Source organism: Amphimedon queenslandica, unplaced genomic scaffold (assembly GCF_000090795.2).
Source record: "Amphimedon queenslandica unplaced genomic scaffold, v1.1 AMPQUscaffold_13237, whole genome shotgun sequence".
Classification (NCBI taxonomy): domain Eukaryota; kingdom Metazoa; phylum Porifera; class Demospongiae; order Haplosclerida; family Niphatidae; genus Amphimedon; species Amphimedon queenslandica.
In genome coordinates, this window is record NW_003546527.1 from 1 (window position 1) to 15720 (window position 15720).

The 15720-nt window shown below is 37.6% G+C and overlaps 4 protein-coding genes across 4 annotated transcripts; 3 read left to right on the forward strand and 1 right to left on the reverse strand.

The window, feature by feature from the left end:
- The first annotated feature begins 1302 nt into the window (after nucleotides 1-1302).
- LOC105313721 (scavenger receptor cysteine-rich domain superfamily protein-like) lies at nucleotides 1303-5053 on the forward strand. Its single transcript, XM_011407373.2, has 13 exons — nucleotides 1303-1414; nucleotides 1468-1644; nucleotides 1699-1896; nucleotides 1939-2103; nucleotides 2340-2540; nucleotides 2667-2846; nucleotides 3037-3225; nucleotides 3434-3604; nucleotides 3778-3945; nucleotides 3997-4158; nucleotides 4244-4414; nucleotides 4471-4630; nucleotides 4796-5053. Exons 1-13 carry the CDS (start codon nucleotides 1357-1359, stop codon nucleotides 4947-4949), a joined length of 2154 nt encoding a protein of 717 aa, XP_011405675.2. The 5' UTR covers nucleotides 1303-1356; the 3' UTR covers nucleotides 4950-5053.
- Nucleotides 5054-5645: 592 nt separating this feature from the next.
- Nucleotides 5646-8954, forward strand: LOC105313722 (deleted in malignant brain tumors 1 protein-like). Its single transcript, XM_019999804.1, has 13 exons — nucleotides 5646-5722; nucleotides 5769-5939; nucleotides 5992-6207; nucleotides 6420-6602; nucleotides 6650-6838; nucleotides 6893-7105; nucleotides 7224-7403; nucleotides 7599-7769; nucleotides 7820-7987; nucleotides 8040-8201; nucleotides 8246-8416; nucleotides 8466-8604; nucleotides 8652-8954. Exons 1-13 carry the CDS (start codon nucleotides 5653-5655, stop codon nucleotides 8845-8847), a joined length of 2229 nt encoding a protein of 742 aa, XP_019855363.1. The 5' UTR covers nucleotides 5646-5652; the 3' UTR covers nucleotides 8848-8954.
- Nucleotides 8955-9715: 761 nt separating this feature from the next.
- On the reverse strand, nucleotides 9716-14209 carry LOC109584179 (intracellular protein transport protein USO1-like). The gene is made up of 12 exons (XM_019999802.1): nucleotides 13324-14209; nucleotides 13182-13229; nucleotides 12975-13130; nucleotides 12785-12928; nucleotides 12578-12736; nucleotides 12368-12526; nucleotides 12167-12319; nucleotides 11880-12110; nucleotides 11705-11827; nucleotides 11486-11647; nucleotides 10726-10815; nucleotides 9716-10680 (listed from the first exon to the last, which is right to left on the reverse strand). The coding sequence occupies exons 1-12, from the start codon at nucleotides 14203-14205 to the stop codon at nucleotides 9814-9816; spliced, it is 3174 nt and encodes a 1057-aa protein (XP_019855361.1). The 5' UTR covers nucleotides 14206-14209; the 3' UTR covers nucleotides 9716-9813.
- Nucleotides 14210-14448: 239 nt separating this feature from the next.
- Nucleotides 14449-15719, forward strand: LOC105313723 (astacin-like metalloprotease toxin 2; the record flags this gene model as incomplete). The annotated part of the gene is made up of 6 exons (XM_011407375.2): nucleotides 14449-14535; nucleotides 14586-14672; nucleotides 14717-15038; nucleotides 15086-15276; nucleotides 15330-15542; nucleotides 15586-15719. Coding segments are annotated over exons 1-6 (1017 nt in total), but the record flags the coding sequence as incomplete, so codon positions are not given.
- Between the last annotated feature and the right edge of the window lies 1 nt (nucleotide 15720).

The following is a 15720-nucleotide window of genomic DNA, read 5'->3' on the forward strand; positions in this document are numbered from 1 at the left end:
TGATAGGTAAGATTATGTAGACATAATTTGGGCTTCTTTTAAATAAATTAATTTTTTTCTATTTGGTGCCTTGGCTTTAGTTTATTTTGTTGACTTGATGCAGTATTATTAAATTTATTTGTATGTTATGCTATATAGTACAGGGTATTTGTGTTTGGCCTAATTTTTGAGCAGCTGACAAAAATTACTTAATTACTTAATTCACAACATGTACATGAGTCAAAGTGAAAAATTCTTTTCTAGACATTTTTGATGAAATAGCCTGTCTTTAAAATTTTTTAAATATTTATTTCTCTGCTATCGTGTGATCTTTATGATGTGCTTATTTTGTACTTTAGTTCAAAGAAAAAGTGTCTTTGCCGATACTGCTCATCAAGGAACTGAGAAATATTACAGCCACTGAACTAAAACTTCATTTAATTCGTGTTATTATTGTCTGATTTTGTGTAGCTACTGATTTTTTCGTACATTATTATTAAAAATAAAATTTTAGATTAATAACTCACAAATTGGTGACAATTAACCATAACAGCTGAGCAGTAGTAATGCATACAACAGTTCAGCCCCATCAATGATGCTGGCATGGCCGGAGCCACAAAATTAAAAGTGGTTCGGCCAAAATTCTGAATTTAGCAAACAATAAATCGACAATAATAGCAAATAATAAGGAATAAGAGAAAGAATGCATGCAACATCATCATAAAGACAATGTTCAAAATTTATAGCTGTAGCTAACTACAGTTTACAGTCAATGGCTTTAGTGCAAATTAGTGGCACATTCACTGTACTAAACACCAATTTATTAATGTAATCAAAACCTTACTGGCCTTACCAGTGGCTCTGGCATGGATGTTGGGCTGTATTTAGATCAGCATGCATGAATGAGGCTCGAATAAATATGTCACCATAATAAAGTAATTTTAAGAGGCCAATTGATTATAAGATAATATAATAAGAGTGACCAAAAGTGACAAACTGTCTGCCAGAGAAGGAAAGGAGTGGGTGAACTCATTAGATTTTTGTCTCCTGTTACTGCTGGAGTACACTAATCAGAACTGTTTTGTATACAATGAAATATCAGTTATACTTACCACACAGAACTGTGGTAGTACTAAACTCACACATATAATGAGTTTATTGGCTGTGGTCAGCATGCTTAACCTTGCTGCTGAGTGTTGAATCATGTGAATGAACTGTTAAAAAGATAAACCCATTAACAAGATAAATTTTGACTTCCTTGACAACAGTTGCAACTATGAAGCCTTTCAAGTTGATGTAGAGTATAAAATTGATTGGGCAGTCTCTTGTTGTTAGTCTTGCTGGCCCGATAAAAGTAAAGGATTTCTAAGGAAAGCAATGAAGGCTTATCTGCTTTTTATCGCTCTCTGTCTCTGTATTGCTGTCGATAAGTCAGGTAGAATATCAATATGCACTATAATCTTGAACTATCATTATTCCCTTGCATAGCATCACAGGCTTGTACATACAGACAAGTCAGGCTTTATAATGGCACAAGTGCCAACAACAGAACTGGGATGCTCCAGATCTGCAACTCACAAAGAAGATGGACTGCTGTGTGTGACTACCGCTGGAAAAACTCCATTTCAGTAAAAGTTTGCAGAGATCTTGGCCACACTAATCCCAGTAATTATTTTTTCATTTTTTAAAGCATGAACTTCTTTTAATGCTTTTATGCAGGGCCTATTACATACATTAACAGTGGAAGATCTTGGGGCTCTCTTGGATATGTTGTTCCATCAGGAAGCTCTTCATTTACTTGCTCATCAAGGATATCTCTAGCTAACTGCTTGTCAAGTACCAGTGTATACCTAAGGAGAAGCTATGCTTGCTTGGCAACTCGTGACACCATTGTTATTGATTGCAACTTTGACACAAGTAAGGTCTGTATGATATCAAATAATCATTATTAGTTCTTAGGTGGTTGCAGCGGTTCAGAGATACGGCTATACAATAGTAATGCAACTAGTCCTGGGGGAATGGTACAGATGTGCCGTCAAGGACGATGGACTGCAGTGTGTGATTTTAGCTGGGGCTGTGCTGAGTCTGTTGTTGCTTGTAGGCAATTAGGATACACTAATGCAAGTAAGCAGGGAATCTTTTAAAGCCTTCATACACAAGGCAACTTTTTGCTAGCAACTGGCAAGCAGCACGTTCACCAAAAATAGAGCATCTTTCTATTCTTGTCAACATGTTGCTTATAGAATACTAAAGTAACCAGAAATTTCGCTAGCAACAACCTGCCCTGTGTATAAAGGCCTTTATTGCAATGAGAATTAACACCTATGTTGTGGTTATTATGTTCATCATTATCCAAATAGAACCAAAATTCACATATAACACTGCGGTGGATGTTAATGGATCTTGGACTGAGTTTGGTTATGGGCCTTACAGTAGCTGCAGTTCAACAGCTACCAGTCTCTCTCAATGCAGCACATGGCCTTCCTCCTTCAGAAGAAATCCAGCGTACTGTGAACCGACTCGTGATACTATTAAACTTGAGTGCTTACAACCTCTAAACAGTATGTTGAGAAATAGAGTGATAGTGGCATCTGTGGTATACTTTATCACTTAAAGTAGATTGTAGCTTATCATATGCTATGCAAACTTGATAGATGACATGATAACTTGATTGTCACTCCCAATAGATACCAATGACTATTGCTCTACAAACTATGACGTTCGTTTGGTCAATGGCACAACTAAAGATGAAGGCCGCCTGGAATTTTGCTACAGAAACAAGTGGACAACATTCTGTGGCTTAACCTACATCAGTGCAAAAACAGCTGCAACACTTTGCAATCAATTAGGATATGGTGGAAATAGCTGTAAGTGAGGGAAATGTAATTAATGCATGTTATTTTTACCTAATCACTCAAGGAGGAGCCTATGACCCAAACTAAAATGGAACTGTGTATATAAAAGCTTACTGTGAACACCGCCCCTTATAAAAGCTTAACTATGCCCAGCCCTGCAGGACCTTTTTGCACAACAAGTTATGTCAACTTCTTTTTATAGTTGCAACCCCAATTTATGATGGGAGATTCGGTGATGGAGATACAGTAGAGTATAGCAGGAGGATGTACTGTCAAAATGAATATGATGACATTCGTTACTGCTCTATCTTTCTCAGTAATTCTGGTAATTGCATTATTGGGTCTTCCACTCTAAACTGTAACTACAACAGACTAGGACTAAGATGCTACAGTGAGTCAGTATATTAAAGTATTGCCTTATTTGCTGTGAAAAAAATGAGCATATGTAGCTAAAGGAAGCTATAAATAAAGAGTTGGGTTTGGTTACAGTAGTAACCAAAACCCACCTTTTACAAACTTTTCCCCAAAAGAAACTTTAAAACTGTAATTATAGTAACAAAATGAGTAATAAACACCGCCTTTCTCTCCATTTATCCCAGAGCCTCAGAACTGCAATGAAGGTGATGTCCGTCTTGTCAATGGCACTGTTGAGAGAGAAGGAAGACTAGAAGTCTGTGCTAATGGGGTCTGGGGCTCAGTCTGCAGCAGGAGCTTTGCCATCTCAGCTGCATACGTTGCATGCAAACAAATTGGCCACACTAATGTCAATGGTAAGCCTTAGATGATCCTAATGCCATGGTGTTAATAGCTACTAATATGCACTGTCTAACCTTACTGTCTGGAGTGAGAAACAATAAACTATTGTACGGGCATAATATTATTAATATGATGTCCTGTTTAGTCTGCCTGGAACAATTAATGCAATATTACTCTCTCATTTTAGGAGCCGTAATCGATAGATATGGCTTATATGGGCTAGGAAATGGACCCATAGTCTACAATAATCTTGCATGTTTTGGACACGAGACCAACATCAATGACTGCAACAAGGTTATTGCTCCAAACTTCTATTGTCCGATCACTTACGTTGTGGGGCTCAGATGCCTTGACAGTAAGAGAGCCAGAATGTCTTTATCTGAGTCTAATCCTTTCATTTGTGTAGTGTGTAAGGAAGGAGATGTCCGCCTTACTAACGGCAGTCATTCATTTGAGGGGACGGTTGAGGTCTGTCTTGATAACACGTGGTGCCTTGTAGCTCAGCATGGCTGGGATGATGCTGATGCTCGCGTGGTCTGTAAGCAAATTGGAGGATATAACTCTTCAGGTAATGTCACTCTATAAGAGAGCATATACAGATGTCCATTGTGTATGTTTGCCCACAATAACGATTCCCTGTTTTTCTTAACCAGCTGGTGTAGCAAAATTGAATTCCACATACGGTCGACCCAAGCGAGCCATCCGCTACAGCAATGTGTATTGTAATGGGAATGAGGAGGAGCTTATTGATTGTACTCATCACACCTTTGAATTTGATTTCGGACGAACGTACGATGTACCCGTAGCAGGTGTCGACTGTGGAGGTATGCTGATCTCTGATACATAACAACACTATTACATATTCCTGTTTATCTTGTAGTACTGTCAACACCCACTGTAACCAGTAGCAGCAGCAGTACGAGTGGTATTACTGTGAGCACACCTCAAGGTGTTAGCAGTGGTAGCAATGATACAAAGGGAACTGTTTTCATAAGTGGTACTTTATTCATTGTTATTGGAACCTGCTTCCTTATTGTTGCGTGAGTTAAAATTATTTACAATTTTATTTAATTTTTGACAAGTAATACAAGATGTGTATTTAGTAACGTAATAGCACTACAAGATGTCAGACGAGTAGACTAATTATATAAAATATTTGCTGAATGTATTGCTGCCAAATAAACAATTCTCTTGTTTTCTCGTAGGATCATTATAATGGTGTTTGTCCTTTTGCGTATGAAGAAGCTCTCACTTAAGAGCAACAATACAACTGATATTACAACAAGAATGAGCAGCCTGCCTGATGATATAAAGCCATCACCTTCGGTTGTAAGCTACGACGAAGAATTGCTGTCTTGAAGAAAACTTTTTAATAATAATTTTGAAATTAATGCTGAATTGAATTATGCTGTTTTGATGTACATTTGTAGTTAAATTAAATAAAAATAAAAATCTAATATAAATAAAGATAAGATAGAGCAGCTGTGTCATACTATAGTTGAGATAAGAGCTTGATGAATATTATTAACAAAAAATCATATTATTAGAATTTGCATGTAAGCCAAAGATAATGTTCTGCAGAGCCTTACATTGCAGTAGTACAGAAGTACAAATTGATAAACAACACACCCTCTGCTCAAAGAGGGGTGAACAATTAAGTGTATGAAAAATTATCAAAAGATGATGACTTCCTTTTTTTGTACAATCACACATCAATTTTTATACTTCAAGGTGGGAAAAGGGTTTCAGAAAGCAAATGTAATTTTGTACCGGTATTAACTTTCGATCTTCTTATTTACAGCCTTTAACAAATGCTTTTTACTAGCTTATTAAGCAATTGAATAAAGAAATATCTAATACGTAGACAAAGTTTACTATCATGTATGTGTAAACTCTGAACGGAGCCTACAATCCTAGCATATACTTATAGTATAACTGTGTAATATGCCATTCCCATGATCATGATGTTGTCGCAATAATTAATGAAAGGAAATGATGCAAGGATGTATAATAGTTTGCTTTATATAAGATGCCGTACCGGGCAGTATTATCAAACAATTGTATGCCAACAGTCATGAAGGCTACACTATTGATCCCAGCAGTAGTGCTTGCTGCTTTTCTCTCTCTAACAGGTAAGTTGCATGAATATTTGATATCAGTCTCATTCTTGCTATGCAGAAGCTACCTGTGATTTGAAAGACATTCGTCTGTATGACAATGGAGAGGAGAGTCAGACTAAAGGGATGCTTCAAATCTGTGATGGTACACAATGGACTGCTGTCTGTGACTATCAATGGAGGCAAGTGTTCAGCATTGCTCTCTGTCAGGATCTGGGCCACGCCAATCCAAGTATGCATTCTTCCTCTGACTCTCTTAATTTCATTTTTGTCATCATTTGTAGCACCACTGACAGTATCAAACAATGGCTCATGGCCTTCAATACGCTATGTTAGTCGATATACCTCTCTATACTCCACTCCATCATGTCACTACAACAATGAGTCTATAGCTGCATGCTTGACAAGTTCATCCTACTATGTCACAAGCACCTATGCAAGATACTATTACTGTAACACTAATAGAGACACACTGTTCATCCAATGCGATTTTGACATGGGTAAGCCCATGCTTACTTAAGCCAGGCACACACTAAGCAACATGTTGCTAGCAACATTTGTAGTTACTTAAGATCTTGTAAGCAACGTGTTGCTGGAGATAGAAGGCTGTTCTGTTTCTGGCAACATTTTGCTTACACCACAAATGTTGCTAGCAACATGTTGTCTAGTGTATGGAGGCCTTTATAGACACTACCTTATCCCATAATTATAGGTACATGTACAAGAGGATCCATCCGCCTGTATAATAATGGGTCAACCAGCTCTACCACCAACGGTACAAGTGGAATGCTCCAAATGTGCGATACTAGTGGACGCTGGACAGCTGTTTGTGGCTATAGTTGGGGGTGCAGAGAATCTAGAGTAGCTTGCAGGCAATTGGGCTATACAGCAAATAGTAAGTGCAAAATTTAACAAATGATTGAAAGTTAAATCTGTTTGCAGATGCCCAATACATAATTAATGCTGGACCATGGCCTATTTTTGGATTTGGACCATATTCCTCTTGTAGCAGTAGTGCTACTAGTTTGAGTTCTTGCTATAGTTATTCAAGCTACTATAGACAAACCACAAGATACTGCAATCCGCTAGCAACCACTATTCGTCTTACTTGTCAAACAGGATCTCAAACAAGTGAAAATAACATCCTTTTAATATTTGCCTTATTATTAAAATGTTTTGTTGTAGATGAAAGCTGTTCTGAAAACTACAAGATTAGAATAGTCAATAAGAAAGAAACTGAAACCAGTATAGAGGGAAGAGTTGAAGTCTGCTATAGAAATGCTTGGACCCCATTCTGTAGGAGTCTCTACAGTGGATACTATTATTATTATCTGAATTCAGCACAAATTGGTGCAGCTATGTGTAATAGCCTTGATGACTCTCGAGTTGCAACCGACTGTAAGCTACACTGCATGCACAGCACATAACATGAGTGCTTCTGCATAACTAAACAAATCAACCTGCACAAATATTCCCCAGCACATTACACTAATCATTGTTATTGTTTTTTCAATAGTATCAGTGCTGTATAGAGATAATCGATTTGGTGTGTCTACTTCCGGAATGGAATCAATAACAAGGATAAGCTGCCCGGGATCAACAACCTCTGGTCTAAAATACTGTTCTTTCACTCAAGGGAGTTATTCTTATTACAGCTGCTCAAACTGTCCCGGCTCCCTTGGTCTTAAATGCTTTTGTGAGTAAATTTCCTTTCTCATGCACACATCACAAGATTGATGACACTGCACACAAAATTGATGACACTGCACACAAACAAATAGCTTAGGTAATTATTTTTTCTTTGATGATACTCCTACACGCTACTCATACTGTCTACACAGCTATGCGTATTTTACTTTTATGGAATATCAATTACATAATTACATTACAGACAGGACAGACTGCAATGAGGGAGAAGTACGACTAGTCAATGGTACAATAGACAGGGAAGGTCGATTAGAAATATGCACTAATGGAGTATGGGGTGGCTTCTGTGCTAACAGCTTCAGGAAATCTGCCGCTCATGTAGCCTGTAAACAAGCTGGATATGGAGATGTAATGGGTGAGTACTATAATTAGACTAGCCCTCAAATCAATGATCTCATATTGAAGGTGCCATCATTTACACAAACGGTGAGTTTGGAGTAGGGGATGGCCCAGTGCTCTATGGGAATGTTGAGTGTTTTGGTCATGAAAACTACATTGCCGACTGCTCAAAGAATATAGCACCAAATTTCACTTGTTACTCTTATGCTCCAGTTGGTCTTCTGTGCCGTGACAGTACGTTTAACATATAATGTTATGGTTTTATAATGTGATTATATTATGTCAGATTGCAGTGAAGGGTCTGTACGACTAACAGGTGGAAGGCACTCTTATGAAGGATACGCAGAAGTTTGTGTTGATGGAATCTGGACTCTTATTTCTGATAATGGTTGGGATGACATTGATGCTAGAGTAGTCTGCAAGCAGCTCAAAGCCTATGGCACATCTGGTCAGTCCACCAATAACCCAATATATTTTCATTTGCACACACAGCTGGGGAGAAAGTTGACAATCCGCCTTATACAAGATCTAACAAAGCCACAAGGTTCTCTAATGTGAATTGTAATGGGAAAGAAGACATGATAGAGGACTGCAGGCACCACACAATTGAATTAGAGGAGGGGAAGACCTTTGATGGACCTGTGGCTGCTGTTGATTGCAAAGGTATACATGGTTAAGTGCATTATAGCATGTTTGTTTATATGTTACATAGTTACTGTCTCAATTACTGTACCATCACCATCACAAACATCACAAACAAGTAATACTGGACGATCTCTGAAAAGAGAGGACACAATCCTGGGAAGCGGAGTAGGATTGCTCATACTAGCTATATCCATCCTTGTTATTGGGTAAGCAGAAAGCTTATACTCATTCCATTGCTATCGTTGTATTACAGTATAACTATCATGGCTTGCATCATAATGAGAATGAGGAAGCTCTCTATTGCTAAAGGAGGTCGCAATACTGACAGGGAGCAAACCACCATGCAGCATAGTCGCCTGGAAGAGGAGGATGCTTATGATGCCATAAGAGATCCTAATCCAGTCTCTGTCACTACAAAACCCCATTATGATGATGAGATGCTAAGCTAACTTTGTGTGCTCTTTTAAGTAATTAAACTTAGGCCCCTTTTCCCAATGCTGCTTTGATTTGCTACTTTTCATTTTTTAAACATTATTTTAAAATTATTGTCTCAAAATAGTGGCACCTAGTATAGATCTACTGCTAGTATTGTATTAATGACAGTTCCAATCATTAGAATAGAGAACTGAAATCCTGATAGCAATGTCCATGGGAATTGTTTCCAACTCAACCAGGTCAGAAATATGCAAAGCAAAACACGCTGAGACACAAAAACTGTCCAAGTAAGTTTAGAAAATAAAGAACAGAGAACTTTAGAAACAGATGGAAAAGTTCTGAAAGATGGTGAATAAAAATGTAACAAATCTTGTATGACAAGGAAAACTGTTGTCAGCTCAGTCCATATCTGCCACATTGCCAATGGATAGCCTGCATTAAGGAAGAGGACAGAGACCAGACCAACGAACGCAATCACATGAAAAACCTCCATCAGTAAATATTCTCCAATCAGGTTACTTGCATGCCTCCTGTTTAGTCTGATCCCACAGCAAAACAAGAAGCCAAGCTCAACAAGAATGTACCCACAGACACTCTCAATGATCCACGCGTACAATGGATTAGTTTTAGGTCCATACATGTCACGCCTTTCCTCTGGTCCCATGTTCAGCAGAGAGAAAGAGCTGAGAATGGAGGCCAGCGTTGCATTGGTTCCACTAATTACCACTGCAGCTCTGTCTATAGCAGTTCTCTGTACATATTTTTTGCTGTAAAATCCGAAGGCAACGTATGCAAGGCCAGAGTAAAACGAACAAGAGAGAATAAGTGAGAGCATTGTCTCATGCTCAATTATAAGTAGCCACGCCTATCATGGGGAGTGTCTAGCTTAGGCCACGTGAATCCACGTGGACATGAATTTTGGTGAGTAAAATATCAAAAATGGTTAAAATGGTCATGGCTATACAATGTGGATTAAATGTTCAGTCCTCTTTCCCAGTACAACGCTCATTGATATGACGTCTTAATTTCTGTATGCCTCCCACACGGTACTGCTTGCCACATTTCGGGCAGACCAGATTGGGATCATAGGGTGCTTTCTCACGCTTGCTAACTTCACTAGCCTGGGCATGAGTACCAGCCTGGGTATGAGTATTAGCTTCACTAGTCTGGGTATGAGAACTAGCATGGGTATGAGTACTAGGCTGGGTATGAGTATTAGCTTCACTAGCCTGGGTATGAGTATTAGCCTCACTAGTCTGGGTATGAGAACTAGCCTGGGTATGAGTATTAGCTTCACTAGCCTGGGTATGAGAACTAGCCTGGGTATGAGTGCCAGCCTGGGTATGGGTAATGGAACGAGTGATACCCTCGGTATAAGTATTAGCCCGAGCACGAGTCTCTTTCAAGCCATTCTCAACTATAGCGCTTGGAGTCAATAGCTTGTATGATTTCCTTGTATGGTCAACGTCAAGTAAAATGGCGTCTACTTCTCTCTCTGATCTCAGCCTCTCCTCTTCCTCAGCTCTTTCTATCTCATTATTATATAGTTTGGGTCTGCTGCTGCTAGTTCTACCAGTTATTGCAGTGGCTGGTGGCAAACTGCTCGTGACATCAGTCCTATTGAGCTTCATTGAGAGAGAACGATACTTTTGTCCATTGCTATGTGAGACAGCATTAATGCTAGCACCCTGTAATGAAGCTACTGGAGAGATTACAGGTTGTTTAGTAGCAGAGTTTGAAGCATCTAACTGTCTGTCTCTCGTATTTTGAGATTTACTGGTGGTGCTTTGAGGATTGTCTGTCAAACTTGACGTCCTCTTGTGGGATTTGAGTTTCTTCATTAGTTCCTATCAACACATGAAGGATGACATAATGATAATTATAAAACTTACAGTGTTGGCTGCCTTCATTCCTTCATTCTCTTTTCTAAGTGAGTTGATTTCTTCCCTGAGACTACTGATCTCTCCCCTTAACTGATCAACCTACAAACATAACATTGTTATGATCATGATCACCTTTCATATGAGATAAAATTCATAAAAATCCAAATTTGATCAGAATCAGTTTTAAGTTGATTCATAAGAAAAGAGCATGCATATGTATCAGAAAAAAATTATAAAAATGGCGAGTTCTCTCATTGACATTTTTGACAAAATTTGACTAATGACCCTGTACTATAGTACAGGGACTTTGGCCTGATTTTTTAGCAACTTTAAAAAATTTGTAAAAAATCTAAATTTGATCAGATTCCGCTCAAACTTTCTACATAGCATAAGTACATGTATATGCACCAGAAAAAAATTTTAAAATGCAGGATTCTCTCCTAGTCATTTTTGCCAAATTTCGGCCAAGGACCCTGTACTATAGTACAGGGACTTTGGCCTGATTTTTTAGCAACTTTAAAAAATTTGTAAAAAATCTAAATTTGATCGGATTCTGCTCAAACTTTCTACACAGCATAAGTACATGTATATGCAATTATGCATCAGAAAAACATCATAAAATGAAAAATTCTCTCCTTGACATTTTTGAAAAAATTTGGCCAATGACCCTGTACCATAGTACAGGGACTTTGGCCCCATTATTAGCAATAATTTTCAAAATTAGTAAAAATCAAATTTATGTGGTACCCATCCCGTGTTTGTCACAGACCTCAGTTTTGTGTTTCTCTTGACTCTGAGTTACTAATCCTTTTTGCTTGTCCACCTCACGACTGTAAGCATTCACTTGTGCTGTTAGCACTTGTATGTCTTCCTGAGCTTTTTCCCTTTCATTGCTTAATTCAACATTCTCCTCTGCCAATTGCTCACATCTCTATGAGGTTAAATCAGTAAGCATATATCAGTATTACACACACTGACAAGTCTCTACCTGTCTTTCAATTAGCATCCTTTCTTTTGTTTGAGCAAATTCTTCTCTTAAATCCTCTAACTGGGAGTGAATCCTTTCTCTGTCAACCCGTTCGCTATTAAAATCTTCCACATAAATAGCACTCTATTAAATCAATTAAAGTATCGAGGAGACACTTTAAAGGCAACAAACAAACCTCTGCATCTTTCATTTGTAATTTCTCTTGTAATTCGCTTATGACCTTTTCTTTCTCCCTCTCCACTCTTTCCAACTCATTGCTGAACTGCCTCTTAAACTGGGTTGTAGTTTGCTCCCTTTCTTCGAGTGACAAATGGAGTTTAGCATTCAACTGAACATTTTCTTCCATTACTCTTCTTAATTCAGCTTCGTTTGCTTCTGACTTTACAATCAGCTCTGACAACTGCATCTAATAAATAAGCAAAATATTATATTTTATAAACAATCAACCATTTTAATAGGAACCTTTAGTTGCGTGTTTTCTTCCTCCAACACTGTAGCTTCCTTGATTCTTTCCACATCATGCAATTGAGCAGTTAATAAAGCATTCTTAGTCACTGCTTCATTTAATTCAGTTTCTTTCACTTGATACAGTTTAACCAGTTCTGATACTTGTGCCTACATAAAATTATACATAAGACAATTTATAAAGAGATGTACACTTACTTTTAAATGTCGATTCTCTTTCTTGATCATTTTAATTTCATTTTTCTCTTCTGGTGATTTTCTAACATTTGTTGTCTTCAGTCGAGAATTTTCTTCCATTAATTTTCTCATGTCAATGTCATTTGCTTCGGATCTTTCAACCAACTCAGACAAATGTGCCTGTTACAAAAACAGTAAAGTATTTATGGATAATTGAATAACAGTAATTACTTTTAATCGCTCATTCTCTTCTTCTGCTACCAATTTAGCTCGGTGTATTTTCTCAACGTTATGATGCAGTTGAGAGTTAAGTTGAGCATTCTCTTCTTTGACTCTTTCCAGCTCAGTCTCCCTTGCCTTTGACAACTCAGCCATCTCAGATAATTGCAACTGATAAAGTGCATTATATGAACAGCTAATAATAGCAAATAAACTTACTTTTAATTGTCTGCTTTCTTCCTGGATTACTTTAATTTGATGGCTTTCTTTGGGTGATTTGCTCAGTCGGCTATTTTCTTTTACTACCTTTCTCAGTTTAGATTCATTTTCCTCATTAGTTTGGACCAACAAAGACAACTGTACCTGTTACAAAAACTAATACTCCAACATGTATCTTTATTCATTTTACCAGTAGTTCTTTGTTCTCTTCTTCAAGCTTTAATTTAGCTTGATTTATTGCTTCCATATGATGCAGTTGAGACTTTACTTGCATATTCTCCTCTTTAAAGATTTCCAGTTCTGTTTCTTTTGACTTCAACACCTCACTCATCTGAGATATCTGTGCCTGATGATAAAACAATAAATAGCTCACTTAAAAATAGAAATATAAACTCACTCTTAGACCTTCATTCTCCTTTTTTACTTCTGTATGTCTCTTGCTTTCCTATTGATACAAGAAAAATGCACACATCATAAAATTATACGACTAACTACAAATGCAAAGAATTGCAACAAAACAATACACAGAGACACTATACCTCATCATATTGATGGGTATGCATGGAACCAGATGATTTTGATCCACTATATGTTAAAGATCGTGTTTTGCGACTAGCTCCAGATGAACTCATTGAAGATAAAGTAGAACTATGAGATTTCCTATCTCTTGATACTGATTGAGTTGGATCCTGCACTGGGGTATGAGGAGAATGGAGTAGGATGGGATTAGGTTGATGCATTGCAGCAGTTGCTGCTGTACGTCCAGCAGAGATATACTGAGAAACAGCAGGTACTGCAGGTTCTTCTGCTCCTCCTTTCCATACTCGACTAGAGGACTCCAAGAGTCTAATGGCCACATAAATTGCATAAGCATGAGCTTTCCCTTTACTTTTTTGCAGGCTAAAAGAAGTAATTTGAAGTCGATTATCATTCCTTTCAAACATACTGTAACTTCTTAATTCTTCTTCTATTTTAATGACATATTCTTCATGAGAGGAATAATTAATGGGAGTTTCCGCTTGAGTGACTACAGTAAGAACAATCAATCCATTTCTCCCACAATCAGACCTTTTGCATTCCTCCCACTGCAGTTTAAGAGCATCTTTATTCCAAGTCCTGGGATCCATTATATCAAATGAATAGTAATCTCCTTTCCTTTTTGTACGTTCTCTTTTATTAATCGGTGCTCTTCCAATGGAAAAGCCCACTAGCTGGCATCCCCTCCTAACCTCAATCTCATGTATAATCTCATTGAGCTTCTTGTAGAGTGATGAAGCTACAGATCGAGTAGTACGAAAATTTTTAGTCAGTTTTAAAAGACATTTTGCATCACAGACGCAGCAGGGACTCCCATTGCAAAGAGTATCAAAGGCATAGCTAGTCCTGGTGACCGAACTGGTGACAGAAGAAGAAACCGCCATTTTATAGCATTAACAAAAAATAGAAAACACTCAAAACAGGGTGTGTGCTAGATTGTCACGTGACAAAACTAGCCCCACCCTATTAGAAGGAGGGGCTGATGGTGCAGTGCAACTCACTGCTTATCCATTTTCTTGCCAAAGAAAGCTAATTTAAGTATTTGCATGTAGGTTTAACCAGTTCTTTTAAAAGCTGCCAATTTTAATTTCATAATTATGATATCAAATTTTATTTCTTTATTTTTTATGACACTGTTGCCATCATGAAGCTGACTTTTGTCATTTTCTGTTTGACTACAATAGTAACTTCTCGACAAATACCAGCAGCTCAAAGTAAGACTATTATACTACTACTTCATGAGACTCTATTGTATTACTTGCAGATGATAAAGACTTTGCAGCAAATCAAGAAATTGTTAAAGAATCTGCTGTTCCACAAGACACATATGAAAATTCATGTTTTGAAGCATGTAGGATTAACTGCATGATTAATAATGGTTTATTTTCAATTTAGCATCTGATGAAGAGGAGGATGGCATCATAATTGATGGTGATATATTAGTGAGTAAAGAACAAGCAGCAATATACTATGAGAGTGGCTGGGATGGACTAGTAAACTCTGAAGCATGGGAAAATACAAAAAGATGGGGAAAGAAGATCCCATATAAAATTAGCTACAGCGATAAAGAAATGAAGGACAATCCAACCGAAATTAACAAAATAGTTGCAAATGTAGAAAGTTCAATGAAAGCAATAGAAGATAAAACAGGATGCATTAAATTCTCTAAAGCATCTTGCACTGATTTCATAAGACTAAAATTCAACATAGGGAAAGAGTGAGTTGGTACTAATCTTTTATTACTAAATATTAATTGCATCATAGTCGAAAATGCTACACAACATTAGGTCGTCCTGTATTTGGGAATCGTGACATTAGTCTTGGGTATAATTGTGCTGGTACTCCATGCAGGGCCATGACACCAGCACACGAGATAATGCACACAATGGGACGCCATCATGAGCATAACCGACCCGATAGGGACACCTATGTAACTATATATTCAAAAAACACTTGTGAGAGACATATATTTTGGTTTTACTATTATGATTATGTTTAAATGCTACAGGTCCTACTCAAATGAAGATAGTGAAGGGAGCTGCAACAAAGGGGATTGAGTATGATTACTATTCTGTTATGCATTACAGTCCAGGGCAATGTGCAACTTCCACTCACTTATCATTCAGCATTAAAAAGAGCAATATCCTCATTCATAATGTTGGGCAGAGGAAGCTATTAACTGATAAGGATATACAGCACATCAAAGCTATACATTGTTCAAGTAAGAAAGATTAGTTTTTGTGACTTTTAATGTTGTATGTAAGGTATGATGATGAGACTGGTGGGTGGGAGAGATAATAGTGAGGGACGTCTTGAAGTTAATAATAAAGAAGTTTGGGGAACTGTTTGTTCTGATGGATTTGATACAAATGATGCTAATGTTGTATGTAAGTATCTGG

Coding starts and splice junctions, on each gene's coding strand:
- LOC105313721 (XM_011407373.2), top strand. CDS start 1,357: ATGAAGGCTTATCTGCTTTTTATCGCTCTCTGTCTCTGTATTGCTGTC. Junction 2,541..2,666: donor GTGCTTACAACCTCTAAACA/GTATGTTGAGAA, acceptor CACTCCCAATAG/ATACCAATGACTATTGCTCT. Junction 4,631..4,795: donor ACCTGCTTCCTTATTGTTGC/GTGAGTTAAAAT, acceptor GTTTTCTCGTAG/GATCATTATAATGGTGTTTG.
- LOC105313722 (XM_019999804.1), top strand. CDS start 5,653: ATGCCAACAGTCATGAAGGCTACACTATTGATCCCAGCAGTAGTGCTT. Junction 7,106..7,223: donor CTCTCGAGTTGCAACCGACT/GTAAGCTACACT, acceptor TTTTTTCAATAG/TATCAGTGCTGTATAGAGAT. Junction 8,605..8,651: donor ATATCCATCCTTGTTATTGG/GTAAGCAGAAAG, acceptor GTTGTATTACAG/TATAACTATCATGGCTTGCA.
- LOC109584179 (XM_019999802.1), bottom strand. CDS start 14,205: ATGGCGGTTTCTTCTTCTGTCACCAGTTCGGTCACCAGGACTAGCTAT. Junction 12,111..12,166: donor AAGAAAACACGCAACTAAAG/GTTCCTATTAAA, acceptor CTTATTTATTAG/ATGCAGTTGTCAGAGCTGAT. Junction 10,816..11,485: donor AAGAGAAACACAAAACTGAG/GTCTGTGACAAA, acceptor TTATGTTTGTAG/GTTGATCAGTTAAGGGGAGA.